The following is a 22,643-nucleotide window of genomic DNA, read 5'->3' as shown; positions in this document are numbered from 1 at the left end:
ATCTGGATAGCCTGACAACTGGAGATCCCTGCTCTGTGCGTCACTTGTGAGGAGATCCTGAATGGAGACTGGAGATAGGAGATCACCTTATACCCCAGGTAATCATTCTCTGGCTCCATGTGCTCTATGACTATCTCCATTTCAAACCGAATGTGGATTACATTCAGAAAGAACGCACCTCGGTGTAAACTCTCCCTCCCTATACCCCCATATCACAAATTTCACATAATCCGCTTTGTGTGGACAATGACCCTGTAACACCCAGACACAAAATGATCCATTATTGACCCTGATCTCCTGAAATCAGTCACTGATTGGCCCGGATCCAGCAGCTTCCCCCTGGCACATGCCCACCTCTACTCTAAGGCTGAGGTCAGAGTGACAGCTGGGTTGGATGCCTTCCCAGTTCAGAGAGAACAAAATACCACCGGACTCGCCGGCCGCAGATGGGATGACACCGCGCCTGGCTCTGCAGTGCCCTACGGAATATTTTAGCATTTAAAAAAGTTATGACACACATTGATGTTATGTATGCCAAACACAATGTGGCTCATAATGTACACATAGGACACACTACAGGAAAAGTGTTAAGATGTGGCCCAATTTTTATTGTTCCAAATTCCTTAGAATCTGTAATGCTTGAATCTGCATAGAACTGACCATGACATCCTATTATATAATAGAACCACTGGTTATGTAAAGCAGAAATGAGACTTTCCATGAAGGAGGCACTGGTGAAACTTCATCCCTGGACGGGTAAGCCATATGTCCTGGGCGCTTTCTGGGTTCCCTGAATTGGGGAGTGCGTGGGGGGGGGGGGGGTTATCCCACCTTATCAAGGGAGAGCATTCACAATCTAAGTACAATTATCTGGTACTATACCTTTTTAGATAACGTAACCAACACTCCAGAGAGACCAGCCGTCTGGTGTGGAAGCTTATGTGGTTTTAAGACATAGACACTCTACGGGTAAGTTAAGTACCCAGTATTGTCGCTGTGTTCAAAGTACTTCCGGTGTGTTTATTGATGACTTATTGTATATTAGCTTCAGTTTGTTTCATATAATAATTTATCGGAATCAGAATCTTCAGAGGGAAATGGGCCATCCTGGGGCAAAATGTAGTCTTCCAAATGCTCACCAAGCCTCTGTTCCCTTTTCCCCTCCTCTATATGCCACACGAGTTTAACTTGTGGACTCCGCTCTTACGGCATAAGCTGGGACTGAACGACGCCATGCCTGTCCGATCTTCACACCTGGCTTTTTAAAAGCCACATGAAAATCTGATCAAACAAAAGTCAAATTAAAGATGCTTGTTTGTCCTCAGCTGGGTATACACGCGCAGATGAGATAACCGTTCCAACCCTCAGAGTAAGCATCTGATCACTGTGCACCCTATCGAACAGCTATTTTTAGCTCAGTGTGATCAGAATTTTTAAGCAAGACATGAAGACCCAACATTCCATTCTGTAGGGGGTACACACGGAGAGATCCGTGCAAGTCAGATTGCTTAAAATTTAAGCACGGATCTCTCCGTGTGTAGGGTGCCGATGACAGTGATGCGCGGTCCCGCGTGTCGCTATCGCCGGCTCTAGATTTGGCATGCATGCATGCCGAATCTAGTGAGAACGCTCATTTCACCGATGGGTTAAATGAGTGGCCCCCGCCCCCCTTCCCCTCATTCAGCACACATCCTGCTGTGTGCTGAGTGGGGGAGAGATGTGTGCTGTTCTTTCGTGCTAGATCGCTCAGCATACATCTCCCCCATGTGCAACAGAGTGTGGTATGGAAGGTCGACAGTAACTACGTCGACCACTATTGGTCAACAGTAACTAGGTCGACTGGGTCTCTAGGTCAACATGGTCTAGGACGATAGGTCAAAAGGTCGACATGAGTTTTTTATGGGGGGGGTTGTGTCGTTTTCTGTGCACAGTGACCGGAAACCCAAATTAGTGCACCGTGTCCCCGCGCATGTCTCGCGCAGGTTACTATTCCCAATCGTAGTCCGCGTGGATCGCTTCAAAGTATTAAAAAATTCAAAAAAGGGAAAAAATTGTGAAAGACTCATGTCGACCTTTTGACCTGTCGACCTAGAACATGTTGACCTAGAGACCCTGTCGACCAATAGTGGTCGACCTAGAGACCGGATCCCGTGTAAACATTGCAGGAGCTCCTACAGACACTATGCAATTATTAAGCCACTCATACAAATTTCAGATGACCTGCCCGATAACTGTACAGTATGTATCCAGTTTACACTAAAATGCCTCCCGATGTGTTATTACAGGTCACAGTATCTCTCTCTGATTAAACGTATTCTTGTAACATATCAACAAGCTTAAGAGTAGTGTATGATGCCTTCACTAGAGACAACAAAGTTGCAAAAGTCATCAAGCTCATGTCACATCCACTTCCACCTAATCTTTGCAAACATTTGTTTTGATAAGGAATTACACTGGGTGATCAGGACCACGATTGTTTAAGTGTGATTGCAGGTGCAATGCAGGAGCGTTAGCCAATAAACGGCTTATACCGCTCCTACAACTGTCTGATCGGGAGGTCGCATCTTATATGCAGTTAAATATTTAAAAAGACGACCTCATGATCCCATAGAAGAACATACACAATGGGCTATTTCTAGCTCAGTGTATACGGGGGTCACAGTGGGAAAGATGGGTACACACTACTCGGTCTGATCGGGAGCATTGAATGCAATCAGGCGACTAATCAGTAATAGGTGTACCCATTTTAACTGTCTATGTAACACATAAAAAATATAGCACAGTAGGTGAAGTGGTTAGCATTACTGCCTGATAGCACAAAGGTCTTAGGATACCATTTCCACAAAGGGTCTTATTTATGTGGAGTTCGAATACTCTCTCCATGTTTTTTTCCTGTGGGTTTCCTCCCACAAGCCAATAACATACTGGTAGGTTAACTGGACTGTGGAACTAATTCAGATCTGGGTGGGGTGTGTTCAAACTGAAATCTAAATTGCAGTGTAAAAGTAAAGCAGACGGTATTTACCCTGCACAGAAACAAAACAACCCACCCAAATCTAACTCTCTGTGCACGTGTTACATCTGCCCCACCTGCAGTGCACATAGTTTTGCCCATTAGCTAACAAATGTGCTGCTGCGATCAGATCTGAATTACCCCCTATGACAATAAAATTAACCCTAGCGTAAATAAAAGGTGTAAGCGTGTGTGCACACACTTGTGGTAGGGAATATTGGTGGTCATTCCGAGTTGTTCGCTCGCTAGCAGTTTTTAGCAGCCGTGCAGACGCTATGCCGCCTCCCACTGGGAGTGTATTTTAGCTTAGCAGAAGTGCGAACGAAAGGATCGCAGAGCGGCTACAAAATTATTTTGTGCAGTTTCAGAGTAGCTTCAGACCTACTCAGCACCTGCGATCACTTCAGACTGTTCAGTTCCTGTTTTGACGTCACGAACACACCCTGCGTTCGCCCAGCCACGCCTGCGTTTTTCCTGGCACGCCTGCGTTTGACACCCAGAAACGCCCACTGCATGTCAATCACTCTGCGGTCAGCAGTGCGACTGAAAAGCTTCGCTAGACCTTGTGTGAAACTACATCGTTCGTTGTATAAGTACGACGCGCGTGCGCATTGCACAGCATGCGCAGAAGTGCCGTTATTTTACCTGATCGCTGCACAGCGGACGAAAGCTGCTAGCGATCAACTCGGAATGACCCCCATAGAATGTAGTGTCCACCGGGACTGATGTGAATGACTAAATATTCTCTGTAACGTGCTACTGAATGTGTGTGCTAAGTATATCTGTAAATAGATGGGACATGAGTACTATAGAGGTAAAAGAGAGAAAGAGCGAGAGAGACCTTACGTGGAAAAGTATGCCATCCTCAAGACTATGGCTAATGGAGCACACGGGGTTAAATGCCAGTCTACGGACCTATTAATTGTAGGCAGAGGAATGGAGTGAGGGGCTAGGCAGCAGATACCAGCAGCGGGCACCGTGACAGCCTCTCTCTGGAGGCAGATTTGTGGGACTCAGCCCAAGAAAACCGCATCTCAATTTTCCAACAGCTGCACTCAGTCTGAAAGGAAGTTGTTGTTTTTTTTTATATATTCTATAATAAGAAATGTGAAGCAGGAGAATAAAAAAAAAAACATGTTCTGCACTTTATCCAAACCCTCCGTCACCAATGCTTCAGAGGTCTGTGCATCTGCAGGGAAATCCCACACAAGGATTGTATATTCAGTATACAGCCCCACAGCAGCTGGGAAACTGCTGCACATCTGGCATCTTGTACGTTCTCTATTGGAGCCACCGCATCTCTATGGCCGCGTTACCTCACCCTATCACTGTCATAGGAGGGGGGGGGGGGGGTTATAATTCCTGCCTCTAACAGCCTACAAAAAAACTGCAAGTTGCAGCATTTCGCAGGACTTGTACCAAATAATTCTGGTAACAAAAGAATGACTCAACTAATTTCCACTTTTATAGTCAGGAGAATTAATATCCAGGGACAATTTGTGTCAAACCTCTGTCCTCGGTTGGTGGCAACATGCCAGCTTATACAGTTCTACTTTCTCAAATGAAAATCCCACATTTCTATTTATCCAGTTGTGTACAAAAGACATTGGGCTGCGTTTGGCTTCAGTCTTTGCATGCCGCCAATTCTCCGCAGTTTTCACCTTGACGTTTAAAACACCAAGGTTATTAAAAGGCAAAATACACCTGGTATTCCATTTATGATTACAGCTTTTGTAACACTCCTTATTTTATCATCAGTAATATACCTCACACTCCTTATACAGAGTCACCAGTCATGTACCTCACACTCCTTATACAAAGAGTCACCAGTCATATACCTCACACTCCTTATACAGAGAGTCACCAGTCATATACCTCTCACTCCTTATACCCATAGTCACCAGTCATATACCTCACACTCCTTATATAGAGAATCACCAGTCATATACCTAACACTCCTTATACAGAGTCACCAGTCATGTACCTCACACTCCTTATACAGAGAGTCACCAGTCATATACCTCTCACTCCTTATACCCATAGTCACCAGTCATATACCTCACACTCCTTATATAGAGAATCACCAGTCATATACCTCACACTCCTTATACAAAGAGTCACCAGTCATATACCTCACACTCCTTATACAGAGAGTCACCAGTCATATACCTCTCACTCCTTATACCCATAGTCACCAGTCATATACCTCACACTCCTTATATAGAGAATCACCAGTCATATACCTCACACTCCTTATACAGAGTCACCAGTCATGTACCTCACACTCCTTATACAAAGAGTCACCAGTCATATACCTCACACTCCTTATACAGAGAGTCACCAGTCATATACCTCTCACTCCTTATACCCATAGTCACCAGTCATATACCTCACACTCCTTATATAGAGAATCACCAGTCATATACCTCACACTCCTTATACCCATAGTCACCAATCATATACCTCACACTCCTTATACCGAGAGTCACTAGTCATATACCTCACACTCCTTATACCGAGAGTCACCAGTCATATACCTCACACTCCTTATACCGAGAGTCACCAGTCATATACCTCACACTCCTTATACCGAGAGTCAGTCATATACCTCACACTCCTTATACCGAGAGTCACCAGTCATATACCTCACACTCCTTATACAAAGAATCACCAGTCATATACCTCACACTCCTTATACAGAGTCACCAGTCATATACCTCTCACTCCTTATACCCATAGTCACCAGTCATATACCTCACACTCCTTATACCGAGAGTCACTAGTCATATACCTCACACTCCTTATACCGAGAGTCACCAGTCATATACCTCACACTCCTTATACCAAGAGTCACCAGTCATATACCTCACACTCCTTATACCGAGAGTCACCAGTCATATACCTCACACTCCTTATACCGACAGTCACCAGTCATATACCTCACACTCCTTATACAGAGAGTCACCAGTCATATACCTCACACTCCTTATACCCATAGTCACCAGTATATAGCTCACACTCCTTATACCGAAAGTCACCAGTCATGTACCTCACACTCCTTATACAGAGAGTCACCAGTCATATACCTCACACTCCTTATACAGAGAGTCACCAGTCATATACCTCATACTCCTTATACCCATAGTCACCAGTCATATACCTCACACTCCTTATACCGAGAGTCACTAGTCATATACCTCACACTCCTTATACCGAGAGTCACCAGTCATATACTTCACACTCCTTATACCGAGAGTCACCAGTCATATACCTCACACTCCTTATACCGAGAGTCACCAGTCATATACCTCACACTCCTTATACCGAGAGTCACCAGTCATATACCTCACACTCCTTATACCCATAGTCACCAGTCATATACCTCACACTCCTTATACCGAGAGTCACTAGTCATATACCTCTCACTCCTTATACAGAGAGTCACCAGTCATATACCTCACACTCCTTATACCGATAGTCACCAGTCATGTACCTCACACTCCTTACACCGAGAGTCACCAGTCATATACCTCACACTCCTTATACCGAGAGTCACCAGTCATATACCTCACACTCCTTATACAGAGAGTCACCAGTCATATACCTCACACTCCTTATACCCATAGTCACCAGTCATATACCTCACACTCCTTATACCGAGAGTCACCAGTCATGTACCTCACACTCCTTATACAGAGAGTCACCAGTCATATACCTCACACTCCTTATACCCATAGTCACCAGTCATATACCTCACACTCATTATACAGAGAGTCACCAGTCATATACCTCACACTCCTTATACCCATAGTCACCAGTCATATACCTCCCACTCCTTATACCGAGAGTCACTAGTCATATACCTCACACTCCTTATACCAAGAGTCACCAGTCATATACCTCACACTCCTTATACAGAGAGTCACCAGTCATATACCTCACACTCCTTATACCGAGTCACCAGTCATATACCTCGCACTCCTTATACAGAGAGTCACCAGTCATATACCTCACACTCCTTATACCGAGAGTCACCAGTGATATACCTCTCACTCCTTATACCGAGTCACCAATCATATACCTCACACTCCTTATACCGAGAGTCACCACCCATATACCTCACACTCCTTATACCAAGAGTCACCAGTCATATACCTCACACTCCTTATACCGAGAGTCACCACCCATATACCTCACACCCCTTATACCGAGAGTTACCAGTCATATACCTCACACTCCTTATACCGAGAGTTACCAGTCATATACCTCACACTCCTTATACCGAGAGTCACCAGTCATACTGTACCTCACACTCCTTATACCGAGAGTCACCAGTCATATACTGTACCTTACACTCCTTATACCGAGAGTCACCAGTCATATACTGTACCTCACACTCCTTATACCGATAGTCATCAGTCATATACCTCACACTCCTTATACAGAGAGTCACCAGTCATATACCTCACTCTCCTTATACCAAGAGTCCCCACCCATATACCTCACACTCCTTATACCGAGAGTCACCAGTCATATACCTCACACTCCTTATACCGAGAGTCACCAGTCATATACTGTACCTCACACTCATTATACCGAGAGTCAGTCATATACTGTACCTCACACTCCTTATACCGATAGTCACCAGTCATATACTGTATCTCACACTCCTTATACCGATAGTCACCAATCATATACCTCACACTCCTTATACCGATAGTCACCAATCATATACCTCACACTCCTTATACCGATAGTCATCAGTCATATACCTCACACTCCTTATACCCATAGTCACCAGTCATATACCTCATACTCCTTATACCGATAGTCACCAATCATATACCTCACACTCCTTATACCGATAGTCATCAGTCATATACCTCACACTCCTTATACCGAGAGTCACCAGTCATATACCTCACACTCCTTATACCGAGAGTCACCAGTCATATACCTCACACTCCTTATACCGATAGTCACCAGTCATATACCTCACACTCCTTATACCGAGAGTCACCAGTCATATACCTCACACTCCTTATACCAAGAGTCCCCACCCATATACCTCACACTCCTTATACCGAGAGTCACCAGTCATATACTGTACCTCACACTCCTTATACCGAGAGTCACCAGTCATATACTGTACCTCACACTCCTTATACCGAGAGTCACCAGTCATATACTGTATCTCACACTCCTTATACCGATAGTCACCAATCATATACCTCACACTCCTTATACCGATAGTCACCAATCATATACCTCACACTCCTTATACCGATAGTCATCAGTCATATACCTCACACTCCTTATACCGAGAGTCACCAGTCATATACCTCACACTCCTTATACCGATAGTCACCAGTCATATACCTCACACTCCTTATACCGAGAGTCACCAGTCATATACCTCACACTACTTATACCGATATTCATCAGTCATATACCTCACACTCCTTATACCCATAGTCACCAGTCATATACCTCACACTCCTTATACAGAGAGTCACCAGTCATATACCTCACACTCCTTATACCGATAGTCACCAGTCATATACCTCACACTCCTTATACCGAGAGTCACCAGTCATATACCTCACACTACTTATACCGATATTCATCAGTCATATACCTCACACTCCTTATACCGAGAGTCACCAGTCATATACCTAACACTCCTTATACAGAGAGTCACCAGTCATATACCTCACACTCCTTATACCGAGAGTCACCAGCCATATACCTCACACTCCTTATACCGAGAGTCACCAGTCCTATACCTCACACTCCTTATACCCATAGTCACCAGTCATATACCTCACACTCCTTATACCGAGAGTCACCAGTCATATACCTCACACTCCTTATACCGAGAGTCACCAGTCATATACCTCACACTACTTATACCGATATTCATCAGTCATATACCTCACACTCCTTATACCGAGAGTCACCTGTCATATACCTCACACTACTTATACCGATATTCATCAGTCATATACCTCACACTCCTTATACCGAGAGTCACCAGTCATATACCTAACACTCCTTATACAGAGAGTCACCAGTCATATACCTCACACTCCTTATACCGAGAGTCACCAGTCATATACCTCACACTACTTATACCCATAGTCACCAGTCATATACCTCACACTCCTTATAACGAGAGTCACTAGTCATATACCTCACACTTACACTTTGGACACGACCCTCCCAAATTTAAAACTGTCCGCAAATTTTACATCTCCCTAACCTGCTGCAGCACAGCATGGTTTTGCTCAGGTGTTTTCAGTCCCATGCCAAAGGCCATAGGTTCCTCTCAACTTCCTCCATTACAGAATAGGTCATTCTTGCTACGGGCCTTGGGAGGGCAATGTATGCCCAAACACACCTCAAAGATGTCACTACGGGGGTAATTCAAAGTTGATCGCAGCAGGATTTTTGTTAGCAATTGGGCAAAACCATGTGCACTGTAGGGGGGGCAGATGTAACATGTGCAGAGAGAGATAGATTTGGGTGGGGTGTGTTCAATCTGCAATCTAAATTGCAGTGTAAAAATAAAGCAGCCAGTATTTACCCTGCACAGAAACAAAATGACCCACCCAAATCTAACTCTCTCTGCAAATGTTATATCTGCCTCCCCTGCAGTGCACATGGTTTTGCCCAATTGCTAAAAAAAATCCTACTGCGATCAACTTGGAATTACCCCCCTACGCACCTTCCACAAATGAATCCTGCAAAACCATTTGTTCCAGGGCAGTACTAAAATCAGCTTCAGCATTGTGAATGATTATGGCATGCATAACCGGGCCTCAAGCTATATTATAACCACTCAACTATTGTTTTTACTGGAAGTACGGTAGGTTGGTATCCTCAAAACATGAAATAATGAAATCCGTAGATTAAATGGACTAATTGGTTTAGAATGGCAAAAGCACACTAGGTACCGTAACCAATACACAGAATAATACACTAGGCATACCAGTGTACTTTAATACTACAATTGTACAAGGTAATCCCATGCATACATACAGCACGCATCAGCTAGCTGCAACAGGTCCACCTAGACTGTTGGCGATATACCTCACACTCCTTATACCGATAGTCACCAGCCATATACCTCACACTCCTTATACCGATAGTCACCAGCCATATACCTCACACTACTTATACCGATAGTCACCAGTCATATACCTCACACTCCTTAGACCGATAGTCACCAGCCATATACATCACACTCCTTATACCGATAGTCACCAGTCATATACCTCACACTCCTTATACCAATAGTCACCAGTCATATTACCTCACACTACTTATACCGAGAGTCACCAGTCATATACCTCACACTCCTTATACCCATAGTTACCAGTCATATACCTCACACTACTTATACCGATAGTCACCAGTCATATACCTCACACTCCTTATACCGATAGTCACCAGCCATATACCTCACACTCCTTATACCGATAGTCACCAGCCATATACCTCACACTCCTTATACCGATAGTCACCAGCCATATACCTCACACTCCTTATACCGATAGTCACCAGCCATATACCTCACACTCCTTATACCGATAGTCACCAGTCATATCCCTCACACTCCTTATACCCATAGTCACCAGCCATATACCTCACACTCCTTATACCGATAGTCACCAGCCATATACATCACACTCCTTATACCGATAGTCACCAGCCATATACCTCACACTCCTTATACCGATAGTCACCAGTCATATACCTCACACTCCTTATACCCATAGTTACCAGTCATATACCTCACACTACTTATACAGATAGTCACCAGTCATATACCTCACACTCCTTATACCCATAGTTACCAGTCATATACCTCACACTACTTATACCGATAGTCACCAGTCATATACCTCACACTCCTTATACCAATAGTCACCAGTCATATACCTCACACTACTTATACCGAGAGTCACCAGTCATATACCTCACACTCCTTATACCCATAGTTACCAGTCATATACCTCACACTACTTATACAGATAGTCACCAGTCATATACCTCACACTCCTTATACCCATAGTTACCAGTCATATACCTCACACTACTTATACCGATAGTCACCAGTCATATACCTCACACTCCTTATACCAATAGTCACCAGTCATATACCTCACACTACTTATACAGAGAGTCACCAGTCATATACCTCACACTCCTTATACCCATAGTTACCAGTCATATACCTCACACTCCTTATACCCATAGTTACCAGTCATATACCTTACACTACTTATACAGATAGTCACCAGTCATATACATCACACTCTTTATACCGATAGTCACCAGCCATATACCTCACACTCCTTATACCGATAGTCACCAGCCATATACCTCACACTCCTTATACCGATAGTCACCAGCCATATACCTCACACTACTTATACCGATAGTCACCAGCCATATACATCACACTCCTTATACCGATAGTCACCAGCCATATACCTCACACTCCTTATACCGATAGTCACCAGCCATATACCTCACACTACTTATACCGATAGTCACCAGCCATATACCTCACACTCCTTATACCGATAGTCACCAGCCATATACATCACACTCCTTATACCGATAGTCACCAGCCATATACCTCACACTCCTTATACCGATAGTCACCAGCCATATACCTCACACTCCTTATACCGATAGTCACCAGTCATATACCTCACACTCCTTATACCAATAGTCACCAGTCATATACCTCACACTACTTATACCGAGAGTCAACAGTCATATACCTCACACTCCTTATACCCATAGTTACCAGTCATATACAGGTTGAGTATCCCATATCCAAATATTCCGAAATACGGAATATTCCGAAATACGGACTTTTTTGAGTGAGAGTGAGATAGTGAAACCTTTGTTTTTTGATGGCTCAATGTACACAAACTTTGTTTAATACACACAGTTATTAAAAATATTGTATTAAATGACCTTCAGGCTGTGTGTATAAGGTGTATATGAAACATAAATGAATTGTGTGAATGTAGACACACTTTGTTTAATACACAAAGTTATAAAAAATATTGGCTAAAATTACCTTCAGGCTGGGTGTTTAAGGTGTATATGAAACAAACATGCATTCTGTGCTTAGATTTAGGTCCCATCACCATTATATCTCATTATGGTATGCAATTATTCCAAAATACGGAAAAATCCCATATCCAAAATACCTCTGGTCCCAAGCATTTTGGATAAGGGATACTCAACCTGTACCTCACACTACTTATACCCATAGTCACCAGTCATATACCTCACACTCCTTATACCGAGAGTCACCAGCCATATACCTCACACTCCTTATACCGATAGTCACCAGCCATATACCTCACACTCCTTATACCGATAGTCACCAGTCATATACCTCACACTCCTTATACCGATAGTCACCAGCCATATACCTCACACTACTTATACCGATAGTCACCAGCCATATACCTCACACTCCTTAGACCGATAGTCACCAGCCATATACATCACACTCCTTATACCGATAGTCACCAGTCATATACCTCACACTCCTTATACCAATAGTCACCAGTCATATTACCTCACACTACTTATACCGAGAGTCACCAGTCATATACCTCACACTCCTTATACCCATAGTTACCAGTCATATACCTCACACTACTTATACCGATAGTCACCAGTCATATACCTCACACTCCTTATACCGATAGTCACCAGTCATATACCTCACACTCCTTATACCGATAGTCACCAGCCATATACCTCACACTCCTTATACAGATAGTCACCAGTCATATACCTCACACTCCTTATACCCATAGTTACCAGTCATATACCTCACACTACTTATACAGATAGTCACCAGTCATATACCTCACACTCCTTATACCTATAGTTACCAGTCATATACCTCACACTACTTATACCCATAGTCACCAGTCATATACCTCACACTCCTTATACCGAGAGTCACCAGCCATATACCTCACACTCCTTATACCGATAGTCACCAGCCATATACCTCACACTCCTTATACCGATAGTTACCAGTCATATACCTCACACTCCTTATACCGATAGTCACCAGCCATATACCTCACACTCCTTATACCGATAGTCACCAGCCATATACCTCACACTCCTTATACCGATAGTCACCAGCCATATACATCACACTCCTTATACCGATAGTCACCAGCCATATACCTCACACTCCTTATACCGATAGTCACCAGCCATATACATCACACTCCTTATACCGATAGTCACCAGCCATATACCTCACACTCCTTATACCGATAGTCACCAGTCATATACCTCACACTCCTTATACAGATAGTCACCAGTCATATACCTCACACTCCTTATACCCATAGTTACCAGTCATATACCTCACACTACTTATACAGATAGTCACCAGTCATATACCTCACACTCCTTATACCCATAGTTACCAGTCATATACCTCACACTACTTATACCGATAGTCACCAGTCATATACCTCACACTCCTTATACCGATAGTCACCAGTCATATACCTCACACTCCTTATACCAATAGTCACTAGTCATATACCTCACAATACTTATACCGAGAGTCACCAGTCATATACCTCACACTCCTTATACCCATAGTTACCAGTCATATACCTCACACTACTTATACCGATAGTCACCAGTCATATACCTCACACTCCTTATACCCATAGTTACCAGTCATATACCTCACACTACTTATACCGATAGTCACCAGTCATATACCTCACACTCCTTATACCGATAGTCACCAGTCATATACCTCACACTCCTTATACCAATAGTCACTAGTCATATACCTCACAATACTTATACCGAGAGTCACCAGTCATATACCTCACACTCCTTATACCCATAGTTACCAGTCATATACCTCACACTACTTATACCGATAGTCACCAGTCATATACCTCACACTCCTTATACCGATAGTCACCAGTCATATACCTCACACTCCTTATACCGATAGTCACCAGTCATATACCTCACACTCCTTATACCAATAGTCACCAGTCATATACCTCACACTACTTATACCGAGAGTCACCAGTCATATACCTCACACTCCTTATACCCATAGTTACCAGTCATATACCTCACACTCCTTATACCGATAGTCACCAGCCATATACCTCACGCTACTTATACCGATAGTCACCAGTCCTATACCTCACACTCCTTATACCGATAGTCACCAGTCATATACCTCACACTACTTATACCGATAGTCACCAGCCATATACCTCACACTCCTTATACCCATAGTCACCAGTCATATACCTCACACTCCTTATACCGAGAGTCACTAGTCATATACCTCACACTCCTTATACCAAGAGTCACCAGTCATATACCTCACACTCCTTATACCGAGAGTCACTAGTCATATACCTCACACTACTTATACAGATAGTCACCAGCCATATACCTCACACTACTTATACCGAGAGTCACCAGTCCAATACCTCACACTCCTTATACCCATAGTCACCAGTCATATACCTCACACTCCTTATACCCATAGTCACCAGTCATATACCTCACACTCCTTATACCGAGAGTCACTAGTCATATACCTCACACTACTTATACCCATAGTCACCAGTCCTATACCTCACACTCCTTATACCGAGAGTCACCAGTCATATACCTCACACTCCTTATACCGAGAGTCACCAGTCATATACCTCACACTACTTATACCCATAGTCACCAGTCATATACCTCACACTACTTATACCGAGAGTCACCAGTCATATACCTCACACTCCTTATACCCATAGTCACCAGTCATATACCTCACACTCCTTATACCGATAGTCACCAGCCATATACCTCACACTCCTTATACCGATAGTCACCAGCCATATACCTCACACTACTTATACAGATAGTCACCAGTCATATACCTCACACTACTTATACCGATAGTCACCAGTCATATACCTCACACTCCTTTTACCCATAGTCACCTATATTGCGCAAATACCCCACAAAATTGGTCAGACCCCCTAGTCGTACTGCATACAAACACACTTACTCTCTGATGATAAATGGTAATAATATTAGGAGGGTCTTTACTGGGTGCTGTTGATGTAATGTGTGTCTGTGGAGGACCTGGAATTTGCATTTTGTATCCCAGTTGTGACAGGTAGAGAGAAGAGTCAGAGCCCGTGCCCCTGAAATTGTGAGTAGACACTAGGAAATTACATTGCCTCTGCCATTTGGACTGGCCACGGCACCTCGGATTTTCACCAAGGTCATCAGGGAATCAGGATCCTGCCGTATCTGGACGACTGGCTGGTGACTCTCGGTATAAGGAGTGTGAGGTATAGGACTGATGACTATGGGTATAAGGAGTTTGAGGTATAGGACTGGTGACTATGGGTATAAGGAGTGTGAGGTATATGACTGGTGACTATGGGTATAAGGACTGTGAGGTATATGGCTGGTGACTCTCGGTATAAGTAGTGTGAGGTATATGACTGGTGACTATCGGTATAAGGAGTGTGAGGTATAGGACTGGTGACTATGGGTATAAGTAGTGTGAGGTATATGACTGGTAACTATGGGTATAAGGAGTGTGAGGTATATGACTGGTGACTATCGGTATAAGGAGTGTGAGGTATATGACTGGTGACTATCGGTATAAGGAGTGTGAGGTATATGACTGGTAACTACGGGTATAAGGAGTGTGAGGTATATGACTGGTGACTATCGGTATAAGTAGTGTGAGGTATATGACTGGTGACTATGGGTATAAGGAGTGTGAGGTATATGACTGGTGACTATGGGTATAAGTAGTGTGAGGTATATGACTGGTAACTATGGGTATAAGTAGTGTGAGGTATATGACTGGTAACTATGGGTATAAGGAGTGTGAGGTATATGGGTGGTGACTCTCGGTATAAGGAGTGTGAGGTATAGGACTGGTGACTATGGGTATAAGGAGTGTGAGGTATTGGACTGGTGACTATGGGTATAAGGAGTGTGAGGTATATGACTGGTGACTATGGGTATAAGGAGTGTGAGGTATATGACTGGTGACTATGGGTATAAGGAGTGTGAGGTATTGGACTGGTGACTATGGGTATAAGGAGTGTGAGGTATTGGACTGGTGACTATGGGTATAAGGAGTGTGAGGTATTGGACTGGTGACTATGGGTATAAGGAGTGTGAGGTATAGGACTGGTGACTATGGGTATAAGTAGTGTGAGGTATATGACTGGTGACTATGGGCATAAGGAGTGTGAGGTATAGGACTGGGGACTATGGGCATAAGGAGTGTGAGGTATAGGACTGGGGACTATGGGTATAAGGAGTGTGAGGTATATGACTGGTGACTATGGGCATAAGGAGTGTGAGGTATAGGACTGGTGACTATGGGTATAAGGAGTGTGAGGTATAGGACTGGGGACTATGGGTATAAGGAGTGTGAGGTATATGACTGGTGACTATGGGCATAAGGAGTGTGAGGTATATGACTGGTGACTATGGGTATAAGGAGTGTGAGGTATATGACTGGTGACTATGGGCATAAGGAGTGTGAGGTATAGGACTGGGGACTATGGGCATAAGGAGTGTGAGGTATAGGACTGGTGACACTCGGTACAAAGAGTGTGAGGGGAGTCTGAGCAATAGGGTGAGTGTATATAAAGCAATGGGAGGGGAATCTCTGTGAAATGCCCAGTATATAATAGAGTCACATGTCCAAGGTACCGGGAATAAAGGAAGGGGTTACAGAAAACACTGACTAGAATCTGCATGGGAAGCCCAGGGCCAGTGACTGCTCCAGCACTGGCCCTCATTCCGAGTTGTTTTCTCGCAAGCTGCTTTTAGCAGCTTTGCACACGCTAAGCCGCCGCCCTCTGGGAGTGAATCTTAGCATATTAAAATTGCGAACGAAAGATTAGCAGAATTGCGAATAGACACTTCTTAGCAGTTTCTGAGTAGCTCCACACTTACTCGGCAACTGCGATCAATTCAGTCAGTTTCGTTCCTGGTTTGACGTCACAAACACACCCAGCGTTCGCCCAGACACTCCCCCGTTTCTCCAGCCACTCCCGCGTTTTTCCCAGAAATGGCAGCGTTTTTTCACACACTCCCATAAAACGGCCTGTTTCCGCCCAGAAACACCCACTTCCTGTCAATCACACAACGATCACCAGAACGAAGAAAAAACCTTGTAATGCCGTGAGTAAAATACCTAACTGCATAGCAAATTTACTTGGCGCAGTCGCAGTACGAACATTGCGCATGCGCAATTAGCGGAAAATCGCTGCGATGCGAAGAAAATTACAGAGCGAACAACTCGGAATGACCACCACTGTTTCTATAATAAAGGGCCTTGGTGTTATGCTGGGATCCCAGCAGCATGCATCATTTTCTGGCCTCTTGTAGTCAGGAACATGCAAGTACAGGTAGGGTGTTTCATAGCTTTACATCCAACGCAATGTACAAAGATTAAACTAAAAATAAACACAGATCAAAGTCTTTTCCGACACACTGCGATACAAAGAAAGTGCTTTGGGGTTCAATCTGGGGGTCTGCCGCACTGCCATTGAGTTATATACTAAGACAATATTTATTATAGTGGGGTCAGAGCTTGCTGTTAAGGGCCCCATACACTAGAATGATAATGCCCGATTTCATCCAATTTCGGGCATTCGGGACGATATATCGGGTGAAATCGGGCATTTTGGAGGTGTTTCCGATCCGATGCACGGCCCCGTGAGGGTCGGATCGGCTCCCCTAGATCGTAAGTGCTGCACTCATGATATGTCGGTTCCCGCAGGCTTGGCTGGGATCGCATACGATATATATCGCATGCAAAATGTACAAAATCGTATGGAATCGTATGGAACCACTACCGGGAAGCTCCCGGGAGAGTTCAAGGGAAATCGCCTCCGACTTCAGCCTCAGACATATCGTTGTAGTGTATGGGGCCCTTAAGAGGTGACACTGTACATGTCTCTATTATGTCTTGGGGCTCAGGCAATTAAAGAGTTAAAACAAAAGTATAGTGTTTTAGCTGCCATACTTCCTTCTCATTAAAGCGTGTAGCAACAGATTCATATCCACATTATATTAATCCACAAATCCATCACTAGCTGCACATGCGCCACACATTCTTTCAACACAACTTTAGGAATTCGCTACCCGCTGATGAGGCAATCATTAAATTATTGACAGGCTGCACAGCCTCAGGACAGTTTGGCACCAGCCAGCTTGATCCGTGATCCCAGCGAGTGTTATCAGAGAGATGTTCTTACACTGAGAGACAGACAAAGGCTTTCCCCACTAAGTTTACTAGGAGTTGTGACTAGCAATAAATCCTCAAATCACCAGCAACACCAGGTGAGGCCGATGCCTGGCAGTCTGCAATCATCCGCAACCCTCTTCAGCTACACTTGTCAAATGCATGACACCTACTGAAGCAGGACGTCCACACCCCAAAACAGTTTTATACGCACAGAGTACTGGACCAGTATTTGAAATGTGAGAGCATTAATACCCCAGTTTTGGAGTTGCAAGATGGTATCAGAACATTATATATTCCTGTAAATTTGTTAGGCAAAGATAAATAATTACGACTTTCTGCGAGAATTCCCACAGTTGATAAGTGCAAAAGCAAAAAACAAGAGCTTCATCATGAAGATCAAAGAACATGTAAACCAAAAAACAAGATTATTGAAACTTCAGAGTAGATAGATAGATAGGATAGATAGATATGGAAACATAATTAGCATCCCAAGGATACCGTCAAGTCCATCATGAAGAAATGGCAAGAACGGGTAACATTTTGTCTGGACCAGTGTGAAACTTCAGTGTGCCTGAAAGGCACTTGTTAGTAAAGCCACGAAGAGGCCTATGCCACTGTCTGTTAAAGTCTTCCATAAGATGGAACACCAAACTTCCAGGCACTTAACTGTACAAAAGGGGAATGCTCACCATTGCAAGACACACATTAAAAACAGCAATAGCTATCTACATTCAGCTGACTGCCCAATTAGCCACACCTGAACGTGCCTTGGACACTCCCCAAGAACTTCACAAAGCTGTGCCTTATAAACAACTGCTGAAAAACACTCCCAAGTAATCCTGCATGTAGGAGACCTTCATACCAAGTGAAGGAAGAGGAGACGTAACTGGATTTCTTGGCCCCAACTCAAAGTGCTATATTTGGCTTAAGCCTAGAAGAGCATCACCGTTAGAGAAAACAGTCCCTACCGTGAGGCATGGTGGAAGGAGGAAGCATCTATGCTTAAGGAACCAGAAAACTTGCAAACATAGGGATGGATTTATCAAGCAGTGAAAAGAGTAGAGAAGTGGACCAGTGAAGAAGCTGCCCACCAACTAATCCGCTTGGAGGTAGCATATATCAAGTACATTCTATAAAATGATATGTAGAAGTTGATTGGTTGCTATGGACAACTTCTCCACTGGTACTACATCATACATCAACCCCATAGAGCACAAAGCGAATGAATCAAGATTCCGATATATCCTGAAGGAAACCTGCTGCAGCCTGCAAAAGACCTGAGACTTGGGAGGTTTATATTACAGTGTTATAACAATGTGGATGACTACATATGTAAATCAAATATGGCAGCTGCATTGTTTAGTTGACATTACAGTATTTTGAATTGGTGAGAATTCCCCCAAAAAATCCATTTGGATTCTATGATGAAAGAATATACAATGTAACAAAAATTGCCACAAGGGTTATAGCCGCAGTTCACCATGATTTACATCAAATTACATCAAAGTTTACTTACAGTTTGGCTTACAGCCGGAGAGGATGGTATTGATGATCCAGTGTGTCCCATATTAATGTCCACCAACGCCAACGGCTTGCATTCGGTACAGGCTCCAATAAGTAGCTGTTTCCCATCATCCACAAACAAGCTGTTGGGCACTCTTGATGCCAACAGGAAGATCGGCAGCCTGGCTACCTGGACTGTCTTTAAGCCCATCACCCGCCTCTTCTCCTGCCTACAGAAGAAGCACACAAAGGTCTCCACTTGGTACTGTCTTGACCAGGAGCTGCTGGGGTGTTGCGTCTTCATTTCGTGTTGGAACCACTGCCCCAGGAGGTCATGGTAGCAGAGGCCGCAGGTGGACACTAGACCTGTGGAGTCTGCAGGTCTGGCTCTAGGTGCTGGGGGATAGACAGTCAGGAAGGGGAAGAAGGGCTCCTTGTCTGCATACCTGCTGGGTGGGTTGATGCTCAGCTGGTACTCAGATCCTGGACCTAGTTCTGTCCCACACACATAGCAGATAGAGGTAGGTGCGGGGTGGATGCTGGATGTTCCTGCCCTCCTGTTTGGGGTGACTGCAGAGGGGCTGGGATCTGAGGAAGCAAACACTTGATGGTACCTACCAAGAAAGCTCTGCACTGAGTTTAGGAGCTCCTCATTCTGGGATGCCCTGTAAATGGCCCAAATATCTTCTAACACCCCATAGCACTTGCGGCAGCTCTGCACCTCACCTTGCTGGGTCACCCCACGGGAACCAGGTGGGCAGGGCAGCTGGGCGATGAAGGGGAAGTGCATGGTGGTTTTGGCATTGCCATTAGTGATCCTGGAGCGCACCAGTTTGGGGTGGTTGGCGCACTCTTCTCCGCACAAGTAGCAGGCAACTGGCCCTTTGGGGTGAGGGTCACTGGTGCGGGAGGCTGCACCTTTCTCAGGGGTGCTGCTGGCATGGAGGGGCACCACATAGAGTCGCTGTAGGACAGGCACATTGGCCATATCAAAACTGTGCCACTGCTGCATGAGAGAAGAGAAGCAGCTGGCACACGCCCTGGCACTGCCACCTGGCGTGATGGGGTGGGCACCAGGTGGAGGGGTGTGCAGCCACAGGAAGGGGAAGAAGGGCGTTTCGGGTGAGTGCTCCTGCTTCTGCACGTGGATGAGATTGCCGGCGCTGGGAGAGCCGCAGATGTAGCAAATCACTACGAGGTGCCCGTTCTCCTTCTCCACAATCTCTGCGTCCAGAGGGGACACCCGGCAGGGGGCGTTGTGCAGAGGTGCCAGGCACTGTCTCCTGGCGGGTTCTGTGCCCTCCTCCGGGTCACTGAGCGGGTTGTCGGACAGGTCAGATAGTTCGGAGTCGTAGTTGGGGTTCCAGTCCCGGGCGTGACCCCGGGACCCCTCGCCGCACTGATAGGGCCTCTTCAGCCAGTACATGCGCTTCTCCAGCGGGGTCCGGCTGCGCTCGAAGGCGTCCCACTGCGCCCCCAGGAAGCGCTGGCACACGGCGCACACCCGGGCACTGCCCCCCGGGCTCAGCGGCTCCGCCCCGGGTGCAGGCTCCTGCTGCTGCAGGAAGGGGAAGAAGGCGCAGCCCTCCCGGGCCGGGCACCGGACTGGCAGCCGGACCTCACGCCCCCGGGGCACCCCTCCCCCGCAGATGAAGCAGTAGAGCAGCCCGTCACCCGCTGCGGGCGCTGCTGCTACGTCCTCCTCTTCCTCCTCCAACGCTGCCATCAGCCGCTGCTTGCGGGACATTGGGGCGGCCCCGGGCTCACTCATGCCCCCCTCTCACTGTGCCCAACCCCCCGGGCGCATCTCAGCCCGAGACCGGAGTTGGCGCAAAGTTTCTGCGGGTGTCGGGGGGAGAGGGCTCTTCGCTGACCCGCCCCCCCTTGGGTTCCTGACAGTCGCTGCTGGTCTAGGAGTAGTGACTCGCCCGCTGCGGGCTGAGCACAGGACACAGGATCAGCCCCCCAGACCCGCCCCCTGGCAGAGCACATGGCCGCCGGGCGCAGGGAGGGGGCGACACAGCGGCAGCAGCAGCACACCCCACTGCCTGTAACCCCTGCTCTGCCAGGCTCACCCGCAGCACGCTGACCGTACATTAAGGCTGAGTAGCTCCCAGAGCAGGAGAGTCAGCGGGTGCTGCCCTTTATAGTGTACGAGTACTGACTATAGTATACTCATCAGCTGCTGCCGTATAGGTCAGTCCCGAGTATCTCCCAGAGACAGGACAGTATATTGATACAGACTATACCCATCAGCTGCTCTATAGCGTAGTAATGAGTATAGCCCAGAGTCAGACACCACACTGGTCAGTTGCTGTAGAAGTCAGTCCTGAATATCTCCCAGAGACCGGACACGATAGTACTGACCGACATGGGATCCGGTCTCTAGGTCGACACTATGTAGGTTGACCACTATTGGTCGACAATAACTAGGTCAACAGGGTTACTAGGTCGAAAGGTCGACATGATATTTTCACAAATTGTTTTCCTTTTTTTTTACTTTTTCATACTTAACGATCCACGTGTGCCGAGCGAAGCGGTAGCGGAACGAGGCACCTTGCCCAAAGCATGGCGAGCGAAGCGGTGCACTAATTGGGGTTCACAATCACTCTAGGAAGAAAACGACACCAAAAAATAGACCATGTCGACCTAGTTACTGTCGACCAATAGTGGTCAACCTAGACACTGTCGACCTAGTTACTATCTACCTTCCATACCACACCCCAGCGGGTGCCTTATATAGTGTAGTGTAGGTCGGGTGTGGTATGGAAGGTAGATAGTAACTAGGTCGACCAT

At 45.5% G+C, this 22,643-nt stretch overlaps 1 protein-coding gene across 1 annotated transcript in view; it reads right to left on the bottom strand.

Moving 5' to 3' along the window:
* GSE1 (Gse1 coiled-coil protein) overlaps positions 1-21,798 on the bottom strand; it is a 636,988-nt gene extending 615,190 nt beyond the window's left edge. The window contains 1 exon segment of the mRNA XM_063945682.1: positions 19,861-21,798. Coding sequence (XP_063801752.1) covers positions 19,861-21,618 — 1,758 coding nt within the window. The 5' untranslated portion in view covers positions 21,619-21,798.
* Positions 21,799-22,643: the final 845 nt, after the last annotated feature.

This window comes from Pseudophryne corroboree, chromosome 11 (genome assembly GCF_028390025.1).
Source record: "Pseudophryne corroboree isolate aPseCor3 chromosome 11, aPseCor3.hap2, whole genome shotgun sequence".
NCBI classification, from domain to species: domain Eukaryota; kingdom Metazoa; phylum Chordata; class Amphibia; order Anura; family Myobatrachidae; genus Pseudophryne; species Pseudophryne corroboree.
Note: the sequence above shows the minus strand (reverse complement) of the source record. Positions and strands in the feature narration are given on the sequence as shown.